A 26,376-nucleotide genomic window follows, 5' to 3' on the forward strand; every position below is an offset into this window, starting at 1 on the left:
AAACTAAGATCATCTTGCCCAGCACCACTCTCAGCCAATGAATGTGTCGCTTGTTGTTTCCCAAACGGTTCATGGCTTCGCAGATCATCGTTGACCAATTACATGGGTCACGAGACTACTTATTAACCTCAAATTCCCTCCGTGTACTCCGTAAGCGAACAAGTGTTAACCCTTGCCCAGCTGTACAGGCAAACCTGGCAAGGTCGATCATCACTCGCGCATAGCTTCGGCCCCAGAGTGCCGTATGACTGATACTGGATCTTTACTGCTAAGGGACACGCGAATGAGTAAGATGCGTACATTGGAGGGAGCGTGATCAGGACTACTCTAATGGACATAATAAACTTGAACACCATTCCTTGCTACGTCATTGAATTCGCCTCGCATATAGTACGCTCATACAGTAAACAAATGATATCCCATATTAACTTCTACAGTGTACACCTCAACTCCGTAGTAGTCCCTTATGCTTCGCACGAAAATGGGGTACGGAAAGCTCCGATCTCATAATGATGTTGCTGCAGTACGTGTCAGTCAGAAGCTCTCAGTAAGATAGTTGAAGGACTTACGATGTCCAAAGCTGTGGCATATGTTCCCCCAACAAGGACCAAGAGGCCGAAGAGAAAGGTAAAGATGCAAGCAACGGCGTGGAGAATGTTCTCTCTGGCATACCACTTGCCTCTGCAGATCAGCTTGTACCACATAACTGCTGGGAAGTACAGGATGAAGCCAGACACGAAAAGTGCGGAACTGAGGGAGAGAAGGTCGTTGAAGAAGGGAATAGCCTCGCCCAGAACCCAGGAGATAATTGTAATGCCAGCAAGAGTAAGGAGCCAAGTAACCCAGCCCTTGGGCGTATTGACAAACCGAACGATCGAGTTTTTGTAGAATCTCAGATGAACATATTTGGCTGTGACGGTATTGCCTATGGCGCCCGAGATGAAGATCATGGGCAGAGCCACGCCAAAGGCCACCTTGGGTAGAATGCCAGGTAAAGACTGGAGAGCAGGACTTGCCACATCCTTGCCAACGAAGACATAGATAAGCGAACCGCTGAGGGTATAGATAAAGATCTCAACACCTCCAAGAGTCCAGACAGACTTCATAAAGTCCTCGGGCGTGTGCATCTCATCCATAAAAGGAGTCATGTACATGGCAAAGCAATAAGCAAAGATGATGTTGCAGATAGCCACCATGCCATCCTTGAAAGTTGCATCAGGGTCAGGCCAGGCAGACCAGTCTGAAGCACCAATGCCACCGGGCTGTTTGGAGGCATTGACGCCGGATGCAATGACTGCGATACCGATGGCTGTCATGATGCAGACCAGGTCGATGTAACCCAAGATGGCGGCCTCGGCGAACGAAGGCATGATGGCTAGGATGAAGAGCATGAAGCCCGACACAGCGCTGAAGATAAGGCCGCAAACTTTGTCGTCGGCCAGGATGTTCAGAGCGATGCTGCCAGTGAGGACGAAAGAGGCCGTGATGAGGATAAGTTGAAGCACATACATAGCGCCAAACAACTCCTCACCAAACCTGCCCATGAGCAAGCCACCAATATCTCCATAATGTTTGATCGAGGGATACAAGACTTTGATCTTTCCGATGATCCACGCTGTGTAGATAGCCATGAAACCTAAGGCAATGCAGCAGAAGACACCCGCGACGATGCCGAGGGTTGCAAAGGCACCTGGAAGACTGAATGTTCCAAGACCAATGGCCTCAACGATGAGGATGACAGCGAGTCGCTTCCATCCTAAGCGACGGAAGTGAGCTTCGCCTTCAGCGGTTTTCTGCTTCTCGAAGTCGGTTACTGTGCCGATGGCTTGGTCGTAGGTATGGTCGATGCGAGCGATCTGATCCGGATGAAGGGTAGAGTCTTTGTTCGTCGCGTTCTTGGACGCAGTCTGTGGTGTGATGGCATCCATGATGAAGCCTCAGCCCTTAGTCCAAGTGATATAGCAACAAGAGCAACAATAAAGATGAATAAGGAGCAGGTCAGAGTCGTCAACTCTGCCCTTTTGCAAAAAAGAAAAGCAAGCAGAGATCCAGATTTAAAGGACCGCCAAGGTCTGGGGAATCTCCTCTTCTCCACGCTGGGGTAACAATCCACCAGCAGAAGTTGTACGTAAAAGCAGTTGATAGCGAGGATTCCATTACACAAGACGATCCCGCGCGGTGGAGTTTTAAGTGGTAACTTTTACGTGATGCGAATTCCGCCGGCGGCGGCCGAGGCGCGCGTAGAGTTTCTTAGATGCGGCTCCCCTCGGGATTATTTTTACGTGACTTTAAGCTTGGTGTAATAGTTGGGTAACTCATGTCCGTGCTATCTTTCTCCTGTGAGGCAGTGATGATAGACACCAGGGTGGTGAACTAATACGGCCTTGGAAGGTCGGTGGTTTGTGATGCATTGCGTCACATGTGTTGGAGCTAGAGAAAAATATCTGCACGACGGCGGCATTTCTAGTCTAGAATTGTTCTAGAAGGGAGGCTTAAAAAGTCTTTCACTATGAGAAAAGTCAGTTCAGCTCTGAGTGTGCCTAAGAAAAGGTTTTGCAGCGGGTGGTGTGCGAAACGGCCGTTTCGACTAAACCCGGGCGTTATATCCGCCTTTGACAAGACAAAGGGCGTCCTAGCCAAATGAGAAAACCTTTTGTGGCCAATCGCTTGTGACATATCACGACAAAATCTTCATTAAGGCCCGAATCGAATGTTTCTTTATCGAGAGATCATGCTTGGAAATACTTTATTGTCGATAAGCTTAGTTGTTAGTATTTGTCTGCATAACAGAGATTTCGGAGCCACTCTCTTTTGTTTGTGCGTTTGCGACTTGGCCTGCGTCTATGCTACATTCCAATTCTCTATCATGAAGTAAATCACTTTTCCTCTTTTGATTGCAACCACAAACAGAATCACCGCTAGAGTCAGCTTGGTCTGTGATATTGTGCTGCAGATAAGCCACGAAATTGTCCATCGATTGGACCGATTCTCCGTGATTTCGTCTCTCAGTCATAAGTCAACTTCAAATAACACATCCAACTTACAACTCAAGCATTATAACAAATGGGACAAACATCAAGATGATGGCAAACAGATCAGTCTGGCAGGACAGGCAGCAGGTTGGGTGAATTATTGCAATTTACATATAAAATCTCCCATGGACTTGATTTCTCTACTTAGATCCATCAACTCATCTGTTCATGACTTTGCACATTGAGCCTCTTGACCATATCTCCGTGTGACTGACTGACCTAGAACTCACACGGTCACCCTCCTGCGTTTATGCAACCCAACAAGGATCACTAGAGGGCCCGAAAACCGAGTTAGCAAAGAAAAAGAGGTGCTGAATCTTATCTCATTGGTGTATTGGTTCCGATTAAATTCACCCATTCGTCATTTAGACCTAAGCCAGGTTTTGGGTTGAGACAGAACTACATGCCATAGATGATAGCACTGAACCCTTCTCGTCCACCAACAGGCATCAAGATAGTCTCTTACCTTTCACTTCCTTTTGAGACTGGTGTTTGATCTAAAAGCAAGGTCCGTTACCCCGATATCCGACATTCCTCCGCTATCTAGTCATATCGCGGAATCAGTAACAGTACGTGTCCAGATTTGGTGTCCGTTATCGCAATGGGCTGGGGCACGTCTGGGTTTGACATGGTTCCTCGCCTCTCCTCCGAGGCTGAGGATCAACAGACGTGGGATGACTTCATCGAACGCGTCACGGACGTTTACGAAGGTGACTGTGAAGTCGAGTTCAAGGACAACTACATCAAATTTGAAGCCGGGGAACAGCTCCTCCTTCCCCTCGAAGGCCACAAGTTTCTGAGCTTCCGTTCTACACCCAATGACAATTGGTACAAGGTGGAAGCATTCATCGACGTATTGCGTGTCATTGCCTGCGAATTCTTTGATTTTCGTGTTCGGGCGTGGCGAGAAGAACAGAATGAATTCGGTCACTATTCTGAGAATGAAGTTAAGGAATCCTTAGGGCTCTATGAACAGGTATGTCAAAAAGCTGTGTAGATGTCCTTTCTGTTCTAATGATCTTCTCTCAGCCTGATCCCCCGAGATCCACCGTTGAGCCCCTTTTCGAAGTCAGGGATATCCCTGGAAAAGGCAGAGGCCTCATCGCCAAAGTTGATATTCCTGCTGGAACCCGCATTCTTTGCGAAAAGCCACTTCTCCAGGCTAGCACTAAGATGCCAGGCGATTTGGAGGCAACTGCAGCGCCGAGGCTGAAGGCCTTGTTCAAGTCAGAGCAGCGGCAGTTTCTGTCCCTTCACAATAACTTTCCCGGCAAAGACCCTTTCAGCGGAATCATCAGAACAAATGCCCTTCCATGTGGGCCAGGCTCGATTTTGGGCGGTGTCTATCCCACGATATGCCTCATCAATCACAGTTGTTTGCCGAACTCACACCAGAACTGGAACAACGAGGCAGGTCACGAAACCATCCATGCCATTCGACAGATCAAGGCAGGAGAGGAGATTACCATCTCTTATGTCGAAGGAGGCCCATCTAATGAGAGAAGGCCTATGCTCAAAAAGTCTTTCGGTTTCGACTGCGCATGCTATCTATGCTCTTTGCCTCCATCCCAACTCCAAGCTAGCGATTATCGTCGAGAGCGAATCCAACACCTTGGTTTTGGCATGAAAAACATCGTTACTATGATTCACCGTCCAGAAGCCAACCTCAACGCCTGCTTGTCACAACTACATACTCTACAAGATGAATACGGTGTCTGTATTGCACCGCACAGCGCCCGGCTCTATGACGAAGCCTTTCGGATTTGTATTGAGCACGGAGCTGTCGGCAGGCCTACTACATTCGCTGAGGAATCATATAAAGCTAAGGTGATTTGTGAAGGGGAAGACAGTCCTGAGACGTTAAGAATGAAGGAGCTTGCAATGCAGCCTGAAACACATGGTAGCTTCGGCGCTTCGTCCATGAGATGGAAGTCTAATTCGGACGCTGCTTTCAGTTATGGTCACTATGGCACGGAGGAGGCAGAGAAGAGGCTATTTAGGCAAGAATGATGAATTCATCTTAGCTAGATAGGTAGCTATAGAACAAGTTTTTTTCCCTAACATTTATGCTGTATAGATAAGGTGGATGTTGTGTTGTAATATCTAAATTGTAAGCCAGATAGATTTACTAGTTGCGGGTGAGACCCGAGGCTGAGAGCTCGCATTCATGACACAGAGATTGGGTTTCAACGTCCATGCTAGTTACCAGTATTCTGCTTCTGCACCTTTGGAGGCTCGACGGTTTCCTCCACTTGGGTTTGCTGATCGGAAAGTGTAGGGTTATGTAGGCATAGTCCGAGAACAAGCATAGGTACGACGAGGCATAACGAGACAATACTCAGGTTTCTTTGGATGTATCGATAGCTCATGACCATGGCCTCTCTCTCGGGCGATCCCAAAGGATATTGGGGAACAACAGTCAGAGGCGATGCGTAGACAGCTGAGGCCAGCGTATCATTGCCAAATGGTGCAAGGTTCTTCTCAAGCTCTTTGTACAGAGTCTGTGTCCACATGGCGCCAGACACACAACTACCAAGTGCTTGGCCAATCGCGTTTGCAGTGAAAACGAGGGAAATCAAGACTCCAATGTACTCGTGTTGAGCCACGGTCTGGATGAGAATAAGTGTTGGCCAAGAGAAAAGGCCACCAGCAATGCCCATCATGACTTCTCCGCCTATGACTCCAGATTTGGACCCAGAGCCACCTCGGAAGTGGTAGATAAGTCCAAATCCGACGAAAAAAAGTACAATGCCAGACAAGATGATTTCTTTGAGGCGCCGGATCTTGATGACAATCGGGCCGAGCAGAGAGCCTACAATGATGGCGCAGAACTGATAGAGTAACGCCACTCGGGTAGCGTCTTTGATAGTGAAGTTGTAAGATACCACGAGCAAGCTGAACAGATAGCTTCCGATGACCATGAAAGCAAAGGGGAAGATAGTGCTAATGCCGAGACAACTCCATACGGTTCGATGCTTGAGGAGGTGAATTGGAAGCATTGGTTTACTTGCTCTCATTTCCCATATGGTGAAAATGGGGAAAAGAATAAGACCTATGATGAGAGGTGTCAGGATGCCGGCATCCCTCCACTTGGCACTATGTCCACCTGCCAGCGTGAGAGGGATCAACGTCATAGCTAGGGCAGCCGTCAAGAGCAGCACGCCAACGACATCAAGCTCCCAAAACATTGCTTTGAGAGATGTAGTCCAAGAGGAAGTCTCCTGCTCCAGTCTCGAACGCTTCGTCTGACGCCCGAGGATAAACATTAAGATGATGAGAGGCAGAGCGCAGATCGGGTTGATGATTGCAAACATGCCAATTCCCCATTTCCAAGAGGCCACTGAGAGAATAGCAGATGTGATATCTCCACTTATCCAGATGTTGACAATGGCAGGCCAGTTGGGCACAAAAGCAAAGAACAGCCTTGTCTTCATAGACGTGAAATCCGCAATCATGATCTCAATAGTAAGGATGGAGATCCTGTACCCGAGCGAATGCAGCACAGCACCACCGGCAAAAGTCTGGATATTTCCAGAGTACGTCTGTATGATCGTCCCCACCAGGCTGAACACGACAGCGAGGGTAAAGATCTCGATACGGCCAAAGACATCAGTGAGCCTTGCAACCGAGGGCTGAATAGCAGAGGCCACGACTTCACGGATGACAATGACGGTAGCTAGGAGGGAGTGATTCCCGAAGGATGATGTAGCATAAGGGATGTAGGTGTTTCGTGTCTGGTAGGCCAGGTTCTGGGCGTAGCTGAAGAAGAAGATGCTGGTGAAGAAGATCCATCGTTTGGGAGTTGTGAGCTTGCTAGCTGCTGCTTCTACGCGCAAGACGCCGGGGAGTTTTGGGGCAGCGTGAGGCGTTATTGGAGGACTGGGATCATCCTTCTGATCAAGCTCGATGGTAGGAGTTGTTTTATCCATGGTCAACGATTTGATGGCAGGTCTGTGGCTAGGAGATGTGAATGAAACATGTTACTACTCCTCATGGGAGTCATATTTATAAACCACTCACTTATCGAGTGTGCAGAGTTTTCTCTCCTGTTGGTCCCGAGGTCGGCTCGTCCTAAATGTCTTGGCTAGCGCTAAAGTGAGGCCATTGGATGTTGCGAGATTTTACGGATGCCCTGATTGAGATTATCTTATCTGATCTAACCACGCCACACATTTACAACTCGCCTAAACAGCGAATAAATTTATCAGATTAGATCCTTGGCATATTATAAGTGTTTGCTATGCCCAAAGGGGCTGCTCGTACGATCCAATGCATGATCAAGTCATGTACCACGCCATCCTTGTCTGTTCTTGGAGGAATTGAATCGCATGTCTGTTCCTTTCCGATATTCTGTGCCAAGTGCTCACCCTTCAATTCTCCCATTAGTATTAACCATTGCAAAGATACTGGAACTCTAATTTATACGGATATGGCGCATGGCGCTATGGTTGGTGTACACCGTCAAGATCGTTTCTGTGCTAGGAGAGCCACCAAAACGGTTGACCAGTAGGGAACGTATCTATCACAAGCTAGGACTCTGCCAGAAAATATATAGCCCAATGGGCACGGGTTGCGAGACTAACAACGAGTATTGGTGAGGGCCCTTCTTGATGAGCATGGTAAGTCCAGTGATGCTATGATCTGATTTGAATGGCAAAGGCTGACCTTGCAACATTTCTACGACAGGCCAAGTCATGCGCAAAGATCATACGGTTCAGACACGAAAGCTAGAGGGCACTATCACAGAACCAGCAGGGGACGAGAAAGATGTGTTTCTGGACTTTGCTTCTTCTATGCTCCAATGGCTGCCGGAGAAAGGGAAGACTGCCAAGGAGCTGTTGCAGCATAGGTTCTTCGACTCGCTGGAAAAGGAGCGGGAACGGTATTTCCAGAGTCATGTCTGACTTTTGACTGCTGATAGAGACGATATCGTACATAACTTGACAAATACGTCCTCCCGACGCTGCCCTTCAAATCCTCTAGCCCCCCCAGGTTTGCGTACTACACTGTACATTCTGAGTATCGCCTTGCCCTACATGATCAAATCAAATACGTCCGTCACGTCGACACACCACTCACAGTCAGTTTCCGAGTGTAACCCTCTCATAACCCCCTTGGCGACTTTCTCAGAGAATAAATTCCGTCCGTAGTGCCACCATGCGTGTGACTTACTCGAGACGCTCTCCTCATCGCCGTTATACGGTAGCCCGTCATCCCCCTCCCACCCATTTACCAAAGTTCGTCCATGGATCATTGCATCCTTCAATCCCCCCAGACCTCCGATCATGAGGACATCCTCGCGCGAATCTTCATAGATACCGCTGCCTCTGAATAGCGCGTCGTGTCGTATCCAGTCTTCTACTGGGTCTACTAGGATGGGGTTCATAGGCCCCAAGCCCACTTGGTCCAGGGAAACAAATCCATCATTACCCCGTGCAGCTTGAGATTCTAGATATGCGGTGAAGCCAGGATCTCTGTCGACTTTCCAGCTGTAGTCATCGTGGTGTCCTTTGCAGTCGTGGTGGGAGCAAAGTGACCAGGTTTCGCAGCTGATCTTGTGGAAGGTGTGAAACCGGCGCAGGGCCATATTCCATACGTGCATGGCTTTCTGGGGACAGGTTCGTTTTGCAGCTGTTTGTTCTTTGCTGTTATCGCATTGGGTGCAGCTTCCGCCGACTTTGGGGAAGGGGGCATAGGCCTCTACGAGGTCAAGTTTCTCTAGGTAAGGAAATGGGTCGCGATATTCGATGTAACCTAGGATTTGATTCCGCAATTCGGCAGGGAGACGGTGACGAGTGGCCTTGTGGAAGGCCTGGTGTTGTTGTCGTCCGATACGCGCCTCAGACTTTTGCTTGGCATCCAGACAGAATTGGCGTGATCTGCGAAAGATATCAATCCCATGCCCGAGGCGCCGGGGAGGATCACTATCGATCAGCAAGTCGTATTCTAGCCATGCACAGATGGGGCCGTCAGAACCCTCCCACTCCCAATTGCAATCATAGTAGTCTCGCTCGTCACAATCCCATCGTGGCATCTTTCCTGTGTAAAGAAACCATTCTCCAGACTCTGTTGGGTCGTACCAATGTTCCTTTGGTCGGATACCGCCAAGGTCTTTTTGTTCTTGTGGTGAAAGCGCTCCAACCGTTTCACAGAAAGATGGGCAGTCAAAATCCGTGTACACCCAGTCGAAACGCTCGCGATTTGCACTGAGCGTCCAGATCTCCTTCAAGGGCTCCAGGAGAACGTCATCAAGATCAGCGATGAACTCGTACAGCGGTTCTGTTTCTCTGGCCAGGTCATTGTCGTCGAAACCAAGTTTGACTGGAGCCTGGCAGAAACCCCATCCAACACAGAGATACATTCGTGCCGCAACATATTCTCCACACGAAGGGATTTGACGAAGCGCCTCAATAGGGCGAAAGAACGTACGCCAAGTATCAAAGGCAATCTTTTCACTGATATTCGGATCATGCGGGATGTCTGAGTCGATGTATTCGGCGCAAATGTCGACTAAATCAGTGATACTGTCATAAAGTTGATTGACGAATTTCTTGATTTCATGGGTGATGTCTCCTGTTTCTCCTATTCGCTGAGCTAGATTGTTGATGCGCCTAGTTAAGCGGAAGTTTTTGCGCTGAATACCGTCGACTTGGTAGGCGAATAAATCGTCATCCATCTTTGCGACGTCCTAGTGCTCTGTTGTTTTTGATGAGATGAAGATTGGTGAAAAGGTGTGCTAAGGCTTAGGTAAAGTCTTCGTGCCTTAGGATAGTTATCAGTCGTGTGGCCAGTGGTTAGTAACGACGGGAGGTCACACAAAAATGAGCTTCTGATTCACAGTGTTAACCCGCAGCACTGTTTGTCAGGTGCACGCGTGACGCACTGCTTTTCTACCTCACTTCTTTGGATCGGTTAAGCAAGCATGCAGCGAGCTACCCAACATACATAGTCTTAAAGCGAACAGGCTTGTTCATAGGGCAGTGCAGGAACAAAGAGGCGGGCAAGTAAACCCAACAATCCACCAAAGTTGCAATCACCGGTGTGTGACTGAGAACTCATGCAAGCCAAGGTACAAGGTTCTTTTGAATAGCATGCTATCAGCTGCCTGCGTCAAATCTAGGGGCCTATTGCGAGTGCAAGGCTCATCAGCTTCAAATAGAAATTGCATGCTGAAAATACAACTGCCTTGAAAGGCAGTGAGTGCGTGGCATGTCCCTCTCTGTTTTGAGCCAGATTTTGTAGTTGAGCCTCGTGGCTGAGATCGTATGCACCACAGAGAACTTAGAAGTTAGCTGTTGGTTGGCTCAACTCTTGATTTTCTATTATGTTAAACGCCTAGAAAGATAATAGATAGAGATAACATGTAGACCCGAGTTTTCTCATGACGGCATCCTAGTCGCGTTGTATCACGCTTGCCGTCACCCCCTTTTTGCTGGTCCTACAGATTTGACACTTCACAAATACGTGTTTCCCGATGATTTTACAAAACCCCAACCTTTCAATTTCTAGCAAAGATATCGCAAATCTTACTTCATTACAAACTCTTACATTCCAGCCAGCCCAGTTCCAGTATATCTCCAGCCTTCCGCCACTTGCAAGTGGCATTCGGTACTCTTCAACTACTCGTTCGACAGAGGTCTCTAACTCTGATGGCTTGATGCGCCTTCGATGCCAAAATCGCTTCTCATGATACTTCGTGGGTCTTCTTAGCCAGATAGAACCTAGAGTAACGGTATCAAATGTTAGTTAACCTTGCCTAAACCAACAGTTCCTGGAGCCAGACTTACAAAACCTCAAATCGTCCCCAATATGATATGGATTGTGTGACAGAAATACTGCCTGGCCTCTGGTTAAAAGAGGTTCTCCTCGAGGAGCAAGGAAACTCAAGACCTAAGAGGATAAGCTTAGTAAAGAATCCCCTAAACTTGTACTAAATTACCGAATATCTTCATGGTTTAGGCAAGGTTTTGGGTTTTCCTCACCTGGGCACTATTTTTTGGAGCGAACTCTCTCTTGGAGAGAAGAGCAGGGAGCCACTTCCCCGCCAAAAAGTTCCTTGCCGGGACACCACTCGCATCGCCCCGGCCACGAGTGGAGGTCCATGATCGCCAACTCAGCCGCTCTCTTCACGAGCAAGTTCCGGCCAACAGCCCACTCGGCAGTTCTCAAGGTCATGGTCGTCCCAGCTTGGGGGTTTTCCCTCCATGCCCTCAGAAGCGCTCTTCCGTGGAGCATGCTGTCTACCAAGCCGCCTAGAGCACCTGTCATAACCCAGTCTCGGTAGGTTTCGCTGTAGATCTGAGATCCTCGATGGAGCCGTTTATCTCGAATCTCATCGTCCGCTTGACTGAGACGGATATGCTGGACGGGGCCTAGGCCAACTTGATCCAGGGATATGAACTCGTCGTTGCCTCGAGCAGCCTCCTTTTCGATAAACAGAGTGAAATCGGGATCTCTGAGAACAGCCCAGCTGTGGTCGTTGCAATCGTGGTGGCCTTTGCAGTCACTACCATGACTACACAGAGACCATTGGTTGAAGCGATCCTTATGAAAGCTGTGGAAGCATCGCAATGCAAGGTTCCAGATGTATAACCCTGCCTGGGGGCATGTGCGCTTGATGGCCGAGGTCTCATCCAGATGCTCACACTCGAAACATCTCTCGCCGACTGTAGGAAAAGGGGTGTAGACTGCCCCAATGTCGAGTTTCTTAAGGTAAGGGAATGGGTCGCGGTCCGCGAGACAAGATAGAATCTCTCTTTGAATCTCCCGTGGGATGCGGTGACGGAGTGAAATCGTGTTCAGGAGTTCTCGTCGTTGGTTACCGAGGTTTCCTTCCGCGACCTGCTGTGCGTCCAGGCAAAACTGCCAAGAGCGGCGGAAAAGGCAAACCCAATCGATTATGTTATCACGTCCATCCTGTTCTTCGCCCACAAATTCAATCTCATATTCAATAGCGGCTGTGATCGGCTTGGCTTTTCCTTTCATCCCCTGCCAGATCAAATTCGGATCCAAACCCGTTCCTTCTGCTGGATACCATCGTGGTTTCGGTCCTGTGTATAGTTTGAGGTTCTCCTTGTCGTCCGGTACTGAATAGTAATACCGGGCTCCCTGCTGTCTTTTACTAAACCGGCGCTTATACTCTTCGAGTGAGAGGCATACGGCAATTTCAGCATCCGACTGGCTAATCGGCCTATCAATTCGATACTCTGTGAAAACCCAGTCGAAGGATTCAGTCTGTCGGCTACAGATCCAAATCTTACGTAGGGCGTCAAGGAGAACATCGTCAGCCTCTGTGCAAAGCTCATATAACTCGGCAAGGTTCTCATCCGCTTTGAGCTTATCATCATCATCATCCGTTGTGTCGACTTCATACTACCTGCGGACACTAGGGCAGCTTGTGAGCTCTGAACCGAAAAACAAACATATCCTGGCGCCCACAAAGTCGGTACCAGGCTGGGGCAGGTTCAGGATAGCTTTGATGGTGTTCAGGAGATCTCGCCATACGTCGTAGAAATAAGCTTCATTACATTGCCCATATCGCGGAAAGGCATCACCGTATCTAGCGATGTTCCTGTAGATCCTGTCAAGAATGTGTTGCAGCAAGGTTTCCCCGTGCAGGGTTCCTCCCTGCAGGTTCTCTTCGTAGGAAGGGTGTACACTTTCAGCGTCGGGCTTGTTTTGCTGTTTCTTTGCGAGCTCCTCGATGAGATTCATGATCTGTTGATTCTCATCGAGGACTGCCCGTACATCGGGGGGCGGAGCGTCTTCGCGTCCCATGTTCGAAGTCGGAAGTTTGCAAGTTGGCAAGTTGACAGGTTGGCGATTTTGTTGACTTTGCTCTGTCACTGAATTTTGTGTAGTTTTCCTCAGGCCCAGAGCCCACGATATTTCCCTTAGTGTGGGGTCACGTGGTATGGCCACAGTCTAAGCTACCTGACCGTAAGGGGGATGGTAAGTCCCTGATTCATCAAACGCTCAGGTAAACTTCGGGTGATTATAGGATAACTTATAGTAGCATAGGATGAACTTAGATAAACTTGAAGCCATTTTAGGATAGTTTATGGTAGTGCAGGATAAACATGAATAAACGTAAGGTGGCTTTAGGACAACCGATGGTAATGTAAAATAGCTTGTAGTCTAGCATAACTTACGGCACCTAAGGTAGTGTAGGATAAACTTAGGGAAACTCTTTACTCAATGAGTCCTTAGCCCTTCATACACGATCTCAAGTCTTTTAGGTAGGAAACTAACACTGTAATAGAAATGTAGAAGCAATACGATCCCTACGAAGAAGCAAGGTTACAAGTCTTGTCGCTTCGCTGTTTCTCTGCTGCGAGCTCCTCGATAAGATCCATGATCTGTTGATTCTCATCAAACACTGCTCATACTGCGGGAGACGAAACATCTAATTTTCAGAATCCTTGAAAGTTGGCAAGTTGAAAAATTGACAATGTGGTTGAGTGCTTTGCTCTGTCACTGGTATGGGTTTCCTGAGAGGCTGAGGTCAACGATGGTTCGCCGTGTAGGGTCACGTGGTAATCAGGAGCAAGTCACGATACTTCAGGATAAAACGGTCTCCCAAAGTTATCCTTGGCCCCTAATACACAATCTCAAGTCTGTTTAGAGGGCACAAGCACTGAAACAACGATGCAGCAGTACGAATCCCAAGAGGAAGCAGGCTTACGAGATCTGCCAAGACGTGTCGTCTAAGGAGGCGCACGGCCCACTGCACTAACGCCTTACGAGATGACGATGTGCACAGTCAATGCGGGCAAATTCGCTACAGCAAACAATCCTCAGAGCCTCAAGTCAAGGAGCATATGCATAACAAAGAAAGGGTATAGTTGATTGGTACGCAGTTGGGCAGCTATAATGAATTCGTGAATCCATTGAGTACAAACAGTATTGGATGAATATCCGTGGTAGTAGAAAGTGGACCTCCCCTTGGGTGACAGACAGTCTAGTACCTGACTAGCAAACAGCTTTAAAAACGCCTCCAATGATCGTACAGAATAGAAAAACGCCGAGCCAATGTCAAAGCAGAGCTAGCAAATAGTGTTGTTGTAGTGGTTGCATCACTACTATCGTGGTGGACATACGTCCAAGTGCCGTGTTGGCTGGTATTATTCGTCCATAGTTTGTTCGGTGCTTAAAACGAGAGCACTTCCATAATATCGCCCATTGGGCTCGCTTCTCGCTGCGGTCGACCGAATACAAGCGGTGCCAGTGAATCAACGCCCGAGTCCTCCGCCTCGAGGCTCAGTGTAGAATTACTCGATATCGATCGCGATGGGGAAATAGTCTTGTGCGAAGACGACGGCGGTGGAGCTGGCGCAAGATACGCCGAGAGCAGAGCATCTAGGTCCGGTCCGCTCGAAAGCGTCGGTAGTACAGGCCGACTAATCCGTCTGTAATGCTTCGTCGTCGGCGCCGCTGTTTTCGGACGCGCAATCGGTGCAGAGACAGCTCGTTTGCTCGGCGTGCGCGTGAACAATCTAGGAAGTTGCTTAAACGACTTTCGAATCGACGATGAGCGCGCAGGTGCAGTTTTCGTCTTGGCCACGCCCGTCGTGGGATGCTCGAAAAAGTCGATACCGTGGGAGACGGGAATGTTGCTCGAGACGGTATTGTTAAAGTCTTCAAGGAGAGTGTGAATCTGGGCCTCGTCGAGACCCTCCACCAGCTCAAAGAGCTGGTCTACCGACCCGCGGCGGTTGAGCTGAGGCGAATGGGCTGCCATCCTGTAACCAACGCAACGCTCTCTCTCATTGAGAGTGAGTGAGTGAGTGCAAGGCAGAGAAAAAAAAGAGAGCGAGTGGGGGAGAGGTGAACGATTGGTCAAAGCTACAGGGCGAGGGAAGACAAGACATATTGTAAGGAGTCGATGGCGTGCGGGTCCTGGACATGGATGTTTCAGTTGAAATTAAATGAGCCTGCAATGGGTTAGGCCAAATATCACTCTCCAGGGGGATCTTCCGATACCTCATTAAAACAGATGAATCTTAAAATGGTTGCGACTGAACAATATGCAATTGGTAAAACAATGCCATGAGACTATTGTTTGCGGTGTCATGCGCCTTGCTGGAATGCATAAGGCTGCTGAGGGCATTCACGCTGACGGGGAGATGTGTGTCACAGGGTCAATTTGGCTGGCGCATTCAGGCACCAAGGAAGCTGAGTCTCTATTTTTAGCGAGACTTTATGCCGGGTTTGTTTACTTGGTCTCGTCACATCGTCTGTTGTACAAACTCAATATTGGCATTATACGAGCCAGACTGCTCGAGGCCTCTTGCTCCAGCAGATAAGCCATTTGGTTCCGGACAGGCTCATCTCGTACTCGGAGTTAAAAGTCGCCCAGAAAACACCTCCGAAAGACCAGCGATAAATTCGTCAAGTCAAAAGCCGTCATTCCTTTGTATAGCACGTGGTCCTCATCATGGGACATATCTCAATTCTTAGTGTTTCACGCAATTATATGATGAGAGAGAGACTGACTCCGAATACCAAAGTCAGAAGGTCTTACATCTATCACCTTCACTTATTAGACAGCTCTGAGGCTTTGTTACACCCGCGAAAGAGATCAGCTGATTGTCATTCCATAATTCAAGAACGCAATCAAGCCTGGACTGATCATGCTAGTACCTCTGGCGGTTGATAAACATTTCGGGTTTCATGGTGTTGCGATGTACATACCCGGTATTGACACTGGTGGATATCCCCATCAAGTATGTGACAAGAACCGGCGCATGTTGGCTATCTGATACTAAGGAGTTTGAGTACACAAAGGACAGTGCAAAGCCATTGTACATATCCCGCATATGAATCATTTCTTCTATTTCTTTCGTTTTTTATCCTTGAACCCTATAGGGCCCTTCTAATACCAGTACGTTATCTTGATAGGATTCACAAGTAAGGTTGTATATTAGTAAGAGATTGCTGTGGTAGGTGAAGGAAATTATACATCCCGTATTTTCCAAGACGGTCTCGATCTATAGCCACAGTCTCTTGTCCACCACAAAGTCGGTGTTCATTCCAGACATCAGTGTAAGCTTTCTTGCAATCAGGGCTTCGACAGAAACAGTTGTTTGATTGTTTGACCATTGCCATCCTCTTCTTGTGTTGGTTCGTCTTCTTCAGACTCGCCTTCTTGGCACAACTTGGCGAATAAAGCTCGGCCAGAATCTCGCATATTCCTCTCATGAAACTGTCGAGGAATATTATCTAAATTCTTAAAGTACACAAAATCATACAGCGACTGAAAGAGAGTGCAGTCCTGTGTAGAGATCATTCGAACCAGCCGCAAGAAATACCACATCTTGTCAGCTCTCGCCCATTGCTGAGGCCCCAGCACTTGGCCCCCGTTGCGAATTCCTGATCTGAGAGCTGTAACAAGTGACGGCTTAGGCGGTGACAGAGACCCATCGAGTCCCAGAGTGGAGAGCAACTCTGAGGCAGGGCTCGCCGACGCAGAACCCCAGTCGATGATACATGTTATGTTAAAGTCCTCGTCGACAAAGATTTTACCTCGATGGAGGTCTGGGTGATAGATTACAAACTGTTCTTCTGCCGAGACAAGGTGAGGAATCATTTCGTTCAAGAATTGGCTTGCAATGCAAAAGCCAAGCCGGTTCTTGTTGCCCTCAACCTTGTCATTAATAGAACAGAAATGTTGCCATCTGTCTATAGCCTTGCGATAGCTGGTCCAGTTCGGATATTCGAAAACGTCGGGTATCGGAGCGAAGAAACTATGGGGCGTGGGCGGAAGCTCTTGAGCATGAGCTGTAAAGGCAGAAAATCAGGGACCTGAGATACTGGCTTTCCCGATCAAAAGGGCCGCGGTTGATACCTTCGAGCTCATCTCGATGTTGCCAAAGGAGAGAGGAGCTTAGGCATTCACCAATGGAATAGATACCGTTGCTGTCTTGAGATAACGAGCCAATCTTGTCGAAATGAGTATCCAGGAGACAGGACATGATGGTTCCTAACTGCGCCATTACCTTTTCTCGATCTTGGTCCGTCATGGATAGAAGTGGGCGTCTGTTTGGATAACCTTCAATTTGAGACAGCTCGATCCAGTCGTAATCAGACAATGGACGACCGCTAGCTTTACTCATGAGGATATGCGGCACTCCAATGTCATTTTAATCGTCTCCGCTGTTTGATCATATCAGTATCTCTTCTTTCTTTTTCAGATGCACTTGTTGGAGAGCATGACAAACTCACCTAAACGGGAACACTTCTGGCACCGGTATCGAATCCAGGGTCCTCAGATACTTTAGAGTCACGGCTTCGCTGATAAGTAACTTGGACGCAGATTCTTCGGTGATAATGGCGCTCAGTCCACTCCGTGGCGGTCGGAATACCCATTCGACACCATCCTCGAAAGTGACGAAAATGATCCAGTGCGTACTACCAGCTTTGGGTCTCGTCGTCGTATCAACAGTGTATGATTGCCCTCGAAGTTTTGAGGCGAGAGAAATAAAAGTGTCGAGACCAAAAGTGACATATGCAAAGACTTTTGGTCGCTTGATTTTGGTTGGCATGATTGTGCTTGTAAGCCGTGGGGCAAACTGAAGTTCAGTTGCAAGAAGTGCACATAGAAATCGTGACCCGGTATTAGGTCGGATCAGCGAAAATCCGGCGCCTTCGATTGGTGAATCAAAATCATGCTTAATATTGGATGCCGTTGGTCGATGTCCAAAAGCTTCAGTGCAACTTATTCTGTTGGGTTAGCTCCTCCATTGCCTTTAGCACCAACGTCCTTCGGATAGGTAGACTGTGGCCATCGTTGAGCCTCTGCGACTAGCTCAGAAACTCATTTCACACCTCGTAATAGAGTTTTGTATTCAGTAACAGGCATATACGTTTTACAATAATACGGGTAACGTTATGCGGGCTTCCTATTTAGGCTGTTCCAGCTCTCACTCCCGAAGGATTCAACACGCCAAGGATCAGAGCGCCAGCCACGCCCAGACCACTGCATAGCCACTGGAACTAAGCCCATTTGATGACGTCCAAAGCTACAGTCAATTGTCAGAACCCAACAATCACTTCTTCACTATCATCACCTCACAATCAACATGGACGCCAATGACACGAAACTGAGAGGTCTCAAGGCTTGCACGGTGTGTGCCAGTGCAAAGGTTAGATGTGACATGGTATTGGGGCAGAAACGGTGTACAAGGTGAGTTACTCGGCATTGGAGCTGGGATAGAGCTGATATTGGTGGGATAGATGTGAGAGGTTGAATAAGGAGTGTGTTTCTCAGCCGAGAGGGAGCCATAGTCGGAGGAGCCATTCTAAAGGAGGGACTTGTGCTCGAGAGTTTGTATACTCCGTCTTGCGAACTAGCAGTTGACTGATTGTCCTAGTGATCTTCGAAGACTAGAATCCAAGTTCGATTCAGTCGCAAATCTCCTATCATCCTCCTCAACAACAGCTCTCCCCTCAATAACAATAGCGACTCATCCTCGAAAAGCATCATCAGCTACAAATTCAAGTTCACAAACGCCACCGGAAACCCAATCACCTATCCACGCGCTCTTTTCATTCCCGCTATCGTCTGGCTCTCACCGTCTAGCTTACAAAATGCTAGAGACCTATCGTCAAGAGATGATGCCACTTTTTCCCTTCGTATGGTTAGGTTTGGATGAAACTCCTGAGACCTTGTTCCAAGAACGACCGATGCTGTATATGGCGTTCATGGTGGTTACGTGTCAGGAGAATATTGAGGTCCAGCAGGAACTTGCGCAAAAGTATCGAGAAGAAATTGGGCGGCGAATATGGACGCTTACAGAGAAGAACCTTCAGCTCCTTCAAGGCATTTTGGTTTTCTTGGCATGGTATGTCTTTGGCCTGAAGCAAGCACTTTCACATATTGACATCTGAAGGTACCAAACTCATTGGGTGCTTGGTCACCAACTCAGCAATCTCATGTACACGGCCATGTCACTAGTCACAGAGCTTGGTCTTGACAAAGAGCCTTCATCAGGCACCAGGACTGCACCAGGGGTTTTGACTGAAATCACAAAGAAGCAAGAACCTCAGCCTGTGAGAACAAATGATGAGAGGAGATGCCACTTGGGGGTCTTTTGGTTGAATTCATTGTAAGCAAGAGCCACCATGTAATTTCAACATGCTAACTGGCCTGATATAGACTAAGAATTTGTGTCAAAGACATTGTACCGATGCCCTCGCGACCCTCCATCAACAACAGCTGCTCAATTCTCGAAGCGGGACTGGAATCTCCCTGGGACACTTATCTCGTGCAACTGGTGAAGATACAACTCGTTGCTAGTTCTATCAGTGCAACGCTGTACCAAGACTTGGAAAGAAACGAGGCACAGATCTCGCATACGCTATTTATGGCAACATCACACGTGGAGAGACAGGTACAAGATCTCGGAGCGACTCTGCATCAAGGATCCCGTCTTCAAGGTAGTACAACAGCCTGAAACTTCTTCAGTACCTGAATCTGACCTTCAGCAGCACCATTGACCATGTCATTCCACATGCTCCAAGTTTACCTCTACAAAATCGGCATCGACGAACGCCTCCACGAACCACCCAATCCAAACCTCCTCTCCTCCTCCGACCCCTCCCCCCATACCCTCCGCTGCTCCTATCTCCTCGTATCATGCCTCAACGCCGTCAAAGCCGTGATCGAAAACTTCCTCCTCCTAAAATCCCCCACCATCCTCTCCATGCCGTACTCCTACTGGATCCAGATGGGACACTGCATAAACATGTTTTCCCGACTGCTGGTTACACACTCCACCCTCTGGGATCCGAACCTCGTCACGGGCATACACGATTTCACATCGACGCTGGAGCGGGTGGCGGTCAAGATTGAGGGGGCTATGAGGGAGGGGGCGGGCATGACGCCACCGAGATACTTACCGTCTATGTTCAATCAGATGAGGGGCAAGTTGATTGATATTTGTGGCAAGGTTGGGGAGAGCTCGAAGGCTATGGCGCAGGGATATGTTGGGACGCCGACGGCGCCAGAGAGTTTTGATACGGGGAATATGATTATGGATGAAGAGACTGAGGCTTTGTTGTTTAGTTTTCTGGGCGAAGGAGACTTCTTGTGAACTTTGGACGCATTTCGAGCATCGGCCAGTTGAGAAATATACCATCAATAATGATCAATTCAATTGTATTTCGACAATTCTGGTTAGACTCAGAAACCTTTCAGTGGTAGTGCTTATAAGATCGGCCCAAACTATCGCAACAATCTCACTGCCGAACATCCCGGCTACAGCCTCCCGAGCATTCGTATGGACGAAAACCTGCATGTTGAAATATCATAGGATTCATTTTCTTGATAAGCAATTAGCCCAACTGGCGCCGTAACCAATCAGGTCCTCTATTTTTTGGGCGTCATATTGTGGCAGAGAAATGTTGTTTATATGAATACAAGACATCCCCATCGTCGGTGGCTTTTTTGCCGAGGTTATCAACCCTATCCATCCCTTCAAAAATTCCAAACTACCAACTTCACTTCACCCTGATTAACCATGAAAATGTTCAACGCTTTGTTGACAGGCCTTTACGGCAGCTTTCTGGCACATGCGTATCCCGTTGATCACCCTGCCAAGTTCTCGAGACTTGTCGTTTTTGGTGATAGTTTCAGCGATAACGGGAATGGGTCTTGGGTCGTGAGCAATGGGACTTGGCCTGTTGATCCAGCGTACTATCGCCATTCTTTCTCGTGAGTTTTTGTTTTCTCAATTGAGATTGTATACTAATTATGAGAAGTAATGGGCCGAAATGGAATGATGTAGTGGCCGAGAAGTTGGGTCTTGAGCTCATCAACCTCGCGACTGGTGGAGCTACCACCAACAATGATTTCGTCGCTGGAGGTACAGGTGCTGAGTCGACAATTCCTGTACCTTCAGCTGCGGATCAAGTTCTGTCGTTTCTATCGTGGGATCAACCTCAGGCTGGTGATATCTTTGTTCACTGGATTGGTGCCAATGACATTCTTTTCAACACTAGTATTACCGGAGCACAAGTCACGAGCTTGATCAACGAAAACGTTAACAGACTATTTCAAGCCGGTAAGACCTCCCTTCAAACTCAAAATTCATATTCTGATTCGATACAGGTGCAAAGACTATTATCCTCGCGAATTATCTCAACGCAACAACCTTTCCAGCAACGTTCAACTCTTCAGCCTACAACGTACCCAGCGTGCAAGAATATGTTCCGGCCTTGACAAAGGGTCTCGAGCAAATCGCAGCAGGATACTCAGCATACGCCAAGACCGCAGTGGTCGACGTGCAGGATCTATTCAACGACATGTTTTCGGATCCCGAGGCGTACGGGTTCGATGAGGACTATGTTAATCCTCCGACTGCATGTCTCACGGGGGTTTATACGAGCGAGGGTGTTCCACGACATTTATGCAGTGATCCCGAGAAGCATATCTTTTTCGACTCGTATCACCCCGTTAAAGAGGTCCATGCTTTAGTAGCAAAGTTGTTCGTAAAGAGTATTGAAGGGTTCTCGGCTTGATCTTGTCGGTCAGGCCTTGGGCATCAGATCCGGAGCGTCGCGAGGTCTCGCAGACTTACTTGTCAAGTATCAGCACACATTCTCATTAACAAGTCTTGGTCACTTACAAGCCGAGAAGTCGTACCTCGGGGAGATACCGATCGTTCGGGATGCCCCTTGGCGTTCCAGTCAACCTTCTTGAAGACAGGCTTGGGGCTATTGGTCTCGTCACGAGTTGTTGTGCCCAGGGGAGACTCCTTTCGGTTCAGGCTTTCTCCGGTCCCCCCGCCGTCCCAGTTGACCTGTTTGAAGTTGGGTGATGCGGTGTGGTCGTCCCTGGGCCTATTTCTATGCGGGATAACATGGCTTCTCGTGGGTCCGAATTCGTAGAGGGGACCTTTGCCGGCTTCAAGGCAACCCTTACCCTTTCGCTCGATGTATTCACCCCCTGCGTTTCTGAAAATATAATTGGTATGACGATACTTCCATCTGTTCTCGTCGCGAGCTTCTATGTTCTTTTCTCGGATGAAAAAGCACATGTCGAAAAGTGTGTCGAACTTTGCAGGGCGTAGACCGTAGATGAAGCGTACCTACAGGTAGCTGAGAATGACACCATTCACACCTAAAAGAAAAAGGTGTAGTTAAGGTATGCGGCAGAGAGACAGAGCTGAAATGGCGCGACAAAAGTTGAAGCTAATTGGAATTCATCAGTGTGCTGGCTTGATATGTGTCGTTGAGCGATGAGACGTCATAGGCCTCAACTGTTAATTACCTAAGAAAGGGAAAGAAATCATGAGAGAGAAAAAGGGAAGTCAGGCGGAGTACCTTGGACGCTTGAGCTGTTTTTCTCAAGTGACTTCCGTGCCAACAAACCAGGACAGACGCGTTCAGTAACCACGACCACAGTGATTCATCATCAGCCCCAGACTCTTGCACCTTGTAGCCCCTCCTAGAGCCGTACAACAACCTAAGTGCTGGGCTCGGAAGACCAAGGCAATCCTAAATTTCAGTGGTTAGAATGTATTATTTGCGGTCGAGACTTGTGGCTGAGATGAGAAGCTGAAAGCTACGTACCTAGGTAGTTCGATATGTGGGCAGTTGGTATTAATCTGTGTTTGTTAACCTTTTTCTTGGTTATCTTCCCAATGATTGCGAGCTAGTGATCTTTTGTTGTAATACATGGAGGGACTAATGGTGAAGATTCTTCGAGTGATTGGTCTGTATTGTCTCCAAGATATCTTATGCACTGTGAAATTCCATTGGCACTTGACCATTTTGACATTGCGATTCTTCGTCTCTAGAGTGAGGAGGTGTTACTGTTACCCACGTGAAGAGACTAGGTAGGTAGCCAACTCTACTCCTCCGAGCCCTCCCCAATTATCGTCTACAGAGGTCACATCCCCTCCCAAGTCCCCTTTATTTCCTTTCCCCTGTCCCATCATCAACCACAGCACAAGTCACCACTTATCGGGATCTTTTGTCTCAACAGTAGTTAACACTTCTTCAAGCTTATAACGTCTCATCGAGACATATCGAGCCAACACACTGAAAAGTCCCGATCAACTTTCATTTCCTTTCTTACCGATCCTCCCAGCCCAGACATTCCTCACAATGTGCTGTGGCAGCTCCAAAGACGTGAAGCCGCCAGTGGAACGAACCCCCGGAAACATGGGGATTTATCGCAACAACAACTTTCCCATGTACCCAGAGGAACATGCAGAGGACAAGTTTCGAAGGGACGAGTACCAGTCCCACAAGCACAGTATGATGAAGAGCCAGCGGAATATCCAGGGTCTCGGGTAAGCACTGTCACTTGACCTTATCAGAGCAGTTGAGTTGGCTAACAGTATTCCAATCCAGGCGGTTCAAGGGATTCCCTCTGCCCGGCGAAACCCGTCGCTCAGGTTCAGGAAGTTCAGGGTGCTCATCCCCTGCCCCAGTAGCGGAGATGTCAGCCAAAGCCCGCGCCTCAGCTGCTGAATACCCCAACGTACCGCTTGGGGGTAGACGACCTTCCGTAGGGCGCTTCGACAGGTCCCCTGCCTTTGGATAGGGAGGGAAGTTGGGGAGAGAGTTCGCTCCCCCACAAGATCCATATCGGAAATCGATCAAAGAGAGGAGAGAAGGCAGAGTATATTCAGACTTTCCATGGATCCATACCGGTAGTGGGGGTAGACAGGCGATAAGTTAGGGAGGAAAGACTGCCGATTGATGCTTATGATGTCTCAACGAGACGTGTGTGAGGCGCGAGTCAGTTTAGGCAGTATATCAGCTACCAACACAATTGCCTAAGACATGCTTTATAAATCCACCTGACGATGATTACATCTAATACATAAAGAGAACTCTAAACACGTTCCCCAAGGGCTAACATGGCTGCCCTATTCCCCATCGAAGCTCGTCAACCCCAGTTTCAACGAGAAATATGAAGCCAACACACTGAAGGAAAGGTTGCCTAAATCATTTTGCAACCTTTATCTCAAGTAATAAAAGACTTTAGTAACTTGGCCTACGCTTAGGGGACTCTACCAAGTTTATCTTAACACCCTCTTCTCAAGTCTTAGGCTTTCTTGCTCCCTGAGGTCTGTCAATACACAAACACAACTCACCCCCAGCACCCAAGACAACCGAAAGCATCACGGTGACAGCAAAAGAGGCGGTAGCACATTGCTTCAATCTTATCTCATGAAATTTTACTTGTAACATCATATTTTTACATATCCATCCCCCAGCATACACCTAATATACAAAGTCCCTCTTCACTCTTACACCAAATGCCCCAAATCATCAAGGATGCATCCCTCCATGCTTTTTCTATAAGATCTCTCTTCCCAATCTGAAGTATGGTATTCTGTAAACAGAGATCCCCTATCGTAAAAAAATTACAAGACATTAATTAGTGGAGATGTGCTTGCCACCTCACTCAGCGGGCGCCCCTTTTCTAGGCCTTCTTCTCAGGAGGTGGTGCACCGCCGCCGAACATGCCACTGAACGAACCCATCATGCTGTTCATAGCTTCCTTCTGGGCCGCCTCCATCATGGCGGCTTCTTCCTTGAGCCACTTCTCGCCGTTCTCGCGGATCTGCTTCTCGAGCTCCATGTAGTTGCGCTGGCCGCGCTCACGGGCAACGTCTTGGAGCATCTTGCCCTGCGCAAAGGCCTCGGCGGGGTTTTGCTCGCCTTCGGGGGAGACCATCATGCTCATATTGCTAGGGTTGAGTCCAAGGAGGTTACCGAGGGCACCGACGCCAGAGCCGTGCTTTTGCTTGTGGGCGAGTTGCTTGGCTTGGAACTCCTTGCGGGCGATGGCTTCACGACGAGCGAATTCCGTGGGGATGTGCTTGCCTTCGAAGGATTTAATGACCTTACGGACGTCTTCGTACTGCATAGTGTGGATGTACTCGAGGAAAGGAATGAGGTTGACTAGCTCCTTGTCGTTTCGGTCGCCCTTCCAGGGGTCAAGGATGATGGCGTTCTCGGGTTGATTGCGGACGTGCTTGGGGTTGGTGTCGATGATGATGACCTTCTTCAGATCACGGTTGAGGTATGAAAGGTCCTAAACTGTTAGCGCAAGAACACTGATGACTATTGAGGACGCTTACCTTGACAATCTCTCCATTCTCAAACTTGGTAGCCTCTCGGTAGAGGGGCCACAAGATTAATCGGAAAGGATCCAATTTCCTCATGATAGGCTCGCCAGTAGCAAAAGGCACAGAAGTGAAGAGGACCAGCTCATAGTACTGACTAAGATACCGTATGAAGTAGTCGAAACCAGGTCGCTTTGCAATTCTCCAGCCATGTTCACGGGACCACTCGCTGTGAACAAGCAGGTCGTCCAAGCTCAGGCAGAGAGTATAAGGGCGCTCGAACGTAGGATCGGGATCGGGGAGGAGCTTCTCGAATGCAGGCTCCTGGTAGTAAGTGACGGACTCGGTCAAACGGGCCTTGGCACGCTTCCACCACAGACCAGGACCAGGGCCGTTGGGAATGTCAGAGTGACGCTCAGCTTCGATGGTGTCTTCCCAGTTTCGGCCCATGTATAGAACGCTCAGAGTACCACCGGCAGCAGCTGTGATAAGCATGAATCTTGTCCACCACTTGCGATTTCGCTCAGAAGTAGAGACATATTCCGATCGCTCACGCCCACCACTCGACTCAGCCTCCTCCATCTCCTGCAGTTCCTTCTGCTCCTTCTTCTTATCACCACCCATCTCCTCAAACAGCGTCGAAGGAATACCCTGTGTCAAATCGGGTAGCTTGTGGAAAGGTATTTGCTCCCCCTCCTTCGGAGCCTCGGGTGACTTCTGGCCAGCCTTGTCGACGTCATTCTCCGCAGGCTTCTCGACATTTTCAGCATCGTTTTGCGCCTGTGGAGGCTTCTGTTTCGAATCTTTGTTTTGTTGAGAGGAGGACTTCTTGGCGTATGTTCGGAGCCATGGCGAGGCAAATTGAGGAGCAGCGGCGGGAAGAGCTCGGAGAGAGGGAGATGCGACGGGCCGTGACAGACGAGCTGTCATCAAGCCCAAGCGCGAAGCCTGGGCTACTCTGGACAGCATAGCGAAGGGAGAGGAGCTGAACCGCTATGGTTGAAGGGGTTGTTTGGCGGTTTCGATGGTGAAGGATCCAACTTCAATGGCCTAAGGCGTTGACGTGCAGCTTGACGAAGTTGGTCTGATACTCCGCCATAGAATGGCATGGCGTCGTCGGCCGTGGAAAAAAATCGCACGGTTCTGGTCCAAAGTGGAGCTTCTTGAGAGAAGACACCGCGGATTAGCCGTGCTCAGTAGCACGGACTTTTGATAGGCCGATGGCGTCATATCCTTCTTGACGCTCACGTGAAGTCGGG

General features: G+C 48.6%; 13 protein-coding genes across 14 annotated transcripts; 4 read left to right on the top strand and 9 right to left on the bottom strand.

The window, feature by feature from the left end:
* Positions 1-195: 195 nt before the first annotated feature.
* Positions 196-2,165, bottom strand: FVEG_03735 (hypothetical protein). The gene is made up of 2 exons (XM_018891356.1): positions 570-2,165; positions 196-518 (listed from the first exon to the last, which is right to left on the bottom strand). Exons 1-2 carry the CDS (start codon positions 1,926-1,928, stop codon positions 465-467), a joined length of 1,413 nt encoding a protein of 470 aa, XP_018747855.1. The 5' UTR covers positions 1,929-2,165; the 3' UTR covers positions 196-464.
* A 1,468-nt stretch (positions 2,166-3,633) lies between these two features.
* Positions 3,634-5,042, top strand: FVEG_03734 (hypothetical protein; the record flags this gene model as incomplete). The annotated part of the gene is made up of 2 exons (XM_018891355.1): positions 3,634-4,008; positions 4,062-5,042. The coding sequence occupies 2 exons, from the start codon at positions 3,634-3,636 to the stop codon at positions 5,040-5,042; spliced, it is 1,356 nt and encodes a 451-aa protein (XP_018747854.1).
* Positions 5,029-7,114, bottom strand: FVEG_03733 (hypothetical protein). Its single transcript, XM_018891354.1, has one exon. It carries the CDS (start codon positions 6,959-6,961, stop codon positions 5,231-5,233), a length of 1,731 nt encoding a protein of 576 aa, XP_018747853.1. The 5' UTR covers positions 6,962-7,114; the 3' UTR covers positions 5,029-5,230.
* Positions 7,115-8,064: 950 nt separating this feature from the next.
* On the bottom strand, positions 8,065-9,708 carry FVEG_03732 (hypothetical protein; the record flags this gene model as incomplete). Its single annotated transcript, XM_018891353.1, has 1 exon — positions 8,065-9,708. One exon carries the CDS (start codon positions 9,706-9,708, stop codon positions 8,065-8,067), a length of 1,644 nt encoding a protein of 547 aa, XP_018747852.1.
* A 1,313-nt stretch (positions 9,709-11,021) lies between these two features.
* Positions 11,022-12,809, bottom strand: FVEG_03731 (hypothetical protein; the record flags this gene model as incomplete). Its single annotated transcript, XM_018891352.1, has 2 exons — positions 11,022-12,404; positions 12,471-12,809. The coding sequence occupies 2 exons, from the start codon at positions 12,807-12,809 to the stop codon at positions 11,022-11,024; spliced, it is 1,722 nt and encodes a 573-aa protein (XP_018747851.1).
* Positions 12,810-13,164: 355 nt separating this feature from the next.
* Positions 13,165-15,110, bottom strand: FVEG_03730 (hypothetical protein). The gene is made up of 2 exons (XM_018891351.1): positions 15,015-15,110; positions 13,165-14,965 (listed from the first exon to the last, which is right to left on the bottom strand). The coding sequence occupies exon 2, from the start codon at positions 14,770-14,772 to the stop codon at positions 14,182-14,184; it is 591 nt and encodes a 196-aa protein (XP_018747850.1). The 5' UTR covers positions 14,773-14,965; positions 15,015-15,110; the 3' UTR covers positions 13,165-14,181.
* Positions 15,111-16,092: 982 nt separating this feature from the next.
* Positions 16,093-17,005, bottom strand: FVEG_15325 (hypothetical protein; the record flags this gene model as incomplete). The annotated part of the gene is made up of 2 exons (XM_018904447.1): positions 16,093-16,811; positions 16,879-17,005. 2 exons carry the CDS (start codon positions 17,003-17,005, stop codon positions 16,093-16,095), a joined length of 846 nt encoding a protein of 281 aa, XP_018747849.1.
* Positions 17,006-17,173: 168 nt separating this feature from the next.
* FVEG_03729 (hypothetical protein) lies at positions 17,174-17,575 on the bottom strand (the record flags this gene model as incomplete). Its single annotated transcript, XM_018891350.1, has 2 exons — positions 17,174-17,186; positions 17,256-17,575. 2 exons carry the CDS (start codon positions 17,573-17,575, stop codon positions 17,174-17,176), a joined length of 333 nt encoding a protein of 110 aa, XP_018747848.1.
* A 379-nt stretch (positions 17,576-17,954) lies between these two features.
* FVEG_03728 (hypothetical protein) lies at positions 17,955-20,255 on the top strand. Of its 2 annotated transcripts, none has more exons than XM_018891348.1 (6): positions 17,955-18,216; positions 18,267-18,356; positions 18,404-18,874; positions 18,923-19,138; positions 19,189-19,469; positions 19,521-20,255. In XM_018891348.1, exons 1-6 carry the CDS (start codon positions 18,113-18,115, stop codon positions 20,123-20,125), a joined length of 1,767 nt encoding a protein of 588 aa, XP_018747846.1. In that variant the 5' UTR covers positions 17,955-18,112; the 3' UTR covers positions 20,126-20,255. The 2 variants fall into 2 exon arrangements, with proteins under 2 accessions (XP_018747846.1, XP_018747847.1); XM_018891349.1 differs by having other exon boundaries at positions 19,195-19,469; positions 19,521-20,202.
* Positions 20,256-20,549: 294 nt separating this feature from the next.
* On the top strand, positions 20,550-21,899 carry FVEG_03727 (hypothetical protein; the record flags this gene model as incomplete). Its single annotated transcript, XM_018891347.1, has 3 exons — positions 20,550-20,745; positions 20,793-21,094; positions 21,142-21,899. Coding segments are annotated over 3 exons (908 nt in total), but the record flags the coding sequence as incomplete, so codon positions are not given.
* On the bottom strand, positions 21,561-22,069 carry FVEG_03726 (hypothetical protein; the record flags this gene model as incomplete). The annotated part of the gene is made up of 2 exons (XM_018891346.1): positions 21,561-21,605; positions 21,659-22,069. The coding sequence occupies 2 exons, from the start codon at positions 22,067-22,069 to the stop codon at positions 21,561-21,563; spliced, it is 456 nt and encodes a 151-aa protein (XP_018747844.1).
* A 1,072-nt stretch (positions 22,070-23,141) lies between these two features.
* FVEG_03725 (hypothetical protein) lies at positions 23,142-23,583 on the top strand (the record flags this gene model as incomplete). Its single annotated transcript, XM_018891345.1, has 2 exons — positions 23,142-23,329; positions 23,391-23,583. 2 exons carry the CDS (start codon positions 23,142-23,144, stop codon positions 23,581-23,583), a joined length of 381 nt encoding a protein of 126 aa, XP_018747843.1.
* Positions 23,584-24,036: 453 nt separating this feature from the next.
* Positions 24,037-26,296, bottom strand: FVEG_03724 (mitochondrial import inner membrane translocase subunit TIM50). Its single transcript, XM_018891344.1, has 2 exons — positions 25,133-26,296; positions 24,037-25,086 (listed from the first exon to the last, which is right to left on the bottom strand). Exons 1-2 carry the CDS (start codon positions 26,084-26,086, stop codon positions 24,472-24,474), a joined length of 1,569 nt encoding a protein of 522 aa, XP_018747842.1. The 5' UTR covers positions 26,087-26,296; the 3' UTR covers positions 24,037-24,471.
* Positions 26,297-26,376: the final 80 nt, after the last annotated feature.

The sequence above is a fragment of the Fusarium verticillioides genome, chromosome 2 (genome assembly GCF_000149555.1).
Source record: "Fusarium verticillioides 7600 chromosome 2, whole genome shotgun sequence".
In the NCBI taxonomy this organism is placed as follows: domain Eukaryota; kingdom Fungi; phylum Ascomycota; class Sordariomycetes; order Hypocreales; family Nectriaceae; genus Fusarium; species Fusarium verticillioides.

What these genes read in the sequence shown, in the direction of transcription:
- FVEG_03724 (XM_018891344.1), bottom strand. Translation starts at nt 26,086, where the DNA reads ATGCTGTCCAGAGTAGCCCAGGCTTCGCGCTTGGGCTTGATGACAGCT. An exon ending in AGAATGGAGAGATTGTCAAG is followed by an intron (nt 25,087 to 25,132) that starts GTAAGCGTCCTC and finishes CTAACAGTTTAG; the next exon opens with GACCTTTCATACCTCAACCG.
- FVEG_03728 (XM_018891348.1), top strand. Translation starts at nt 18,113, where the DNA reads ATGGACGCCAATGACACGAAACTGAGAGGTCTCAAGGCTTGCACGGTG. An exon ending in GGGCAGAAACGGTGTACAAG is followed by an intron (nt 18,217 to 18,266) that starts GTGAGTTACTCG and finishes TTGGTGGGATAG; the next exon opens with ATGTGAGAGGTTGAATAAGG. An exon ending in GGAGGGACTTGTGCTCGAGA is followed by an intron (nt 18,357 to 18,403) that starts GTTTGTATACTC and finishes TGATTGTCCTAG; the next exon opens with TGATCTTCGAAGACTAGAAT.
- FVEG_03730 (XM_018891351.1), bottom strand. Translation starts at nt 14,772, where the DNA reads ATGGCAGCCCATTCGCCTCAGCTCAACCGCCGCGGGTCGGTAGACCAG.
- FVEG_03733 (XM_018891354.1), bottom strand. Translation starts at nt 6,961, where the DNA reads ATGGATAAAACAACTCCTACCATCGAGCTTGATCAGAAGGATGATCCC.
- FVEG_03735 (XM_018891356.1), bottom strand. Translation starts at nt 1,928, where the DNA reads ATGGATGCCATCACACCACAGACTGCGTCCAAGAACGCGACGAACAAA. An exon ending in ATGCCACAGCTTTGGACATC is followed by an intron (nt 519 to 569) that starts GTAAGTCCTTCA and finishes CACGTACTGCAG; the next exon opens with CAACATCATTATGAGATCGG.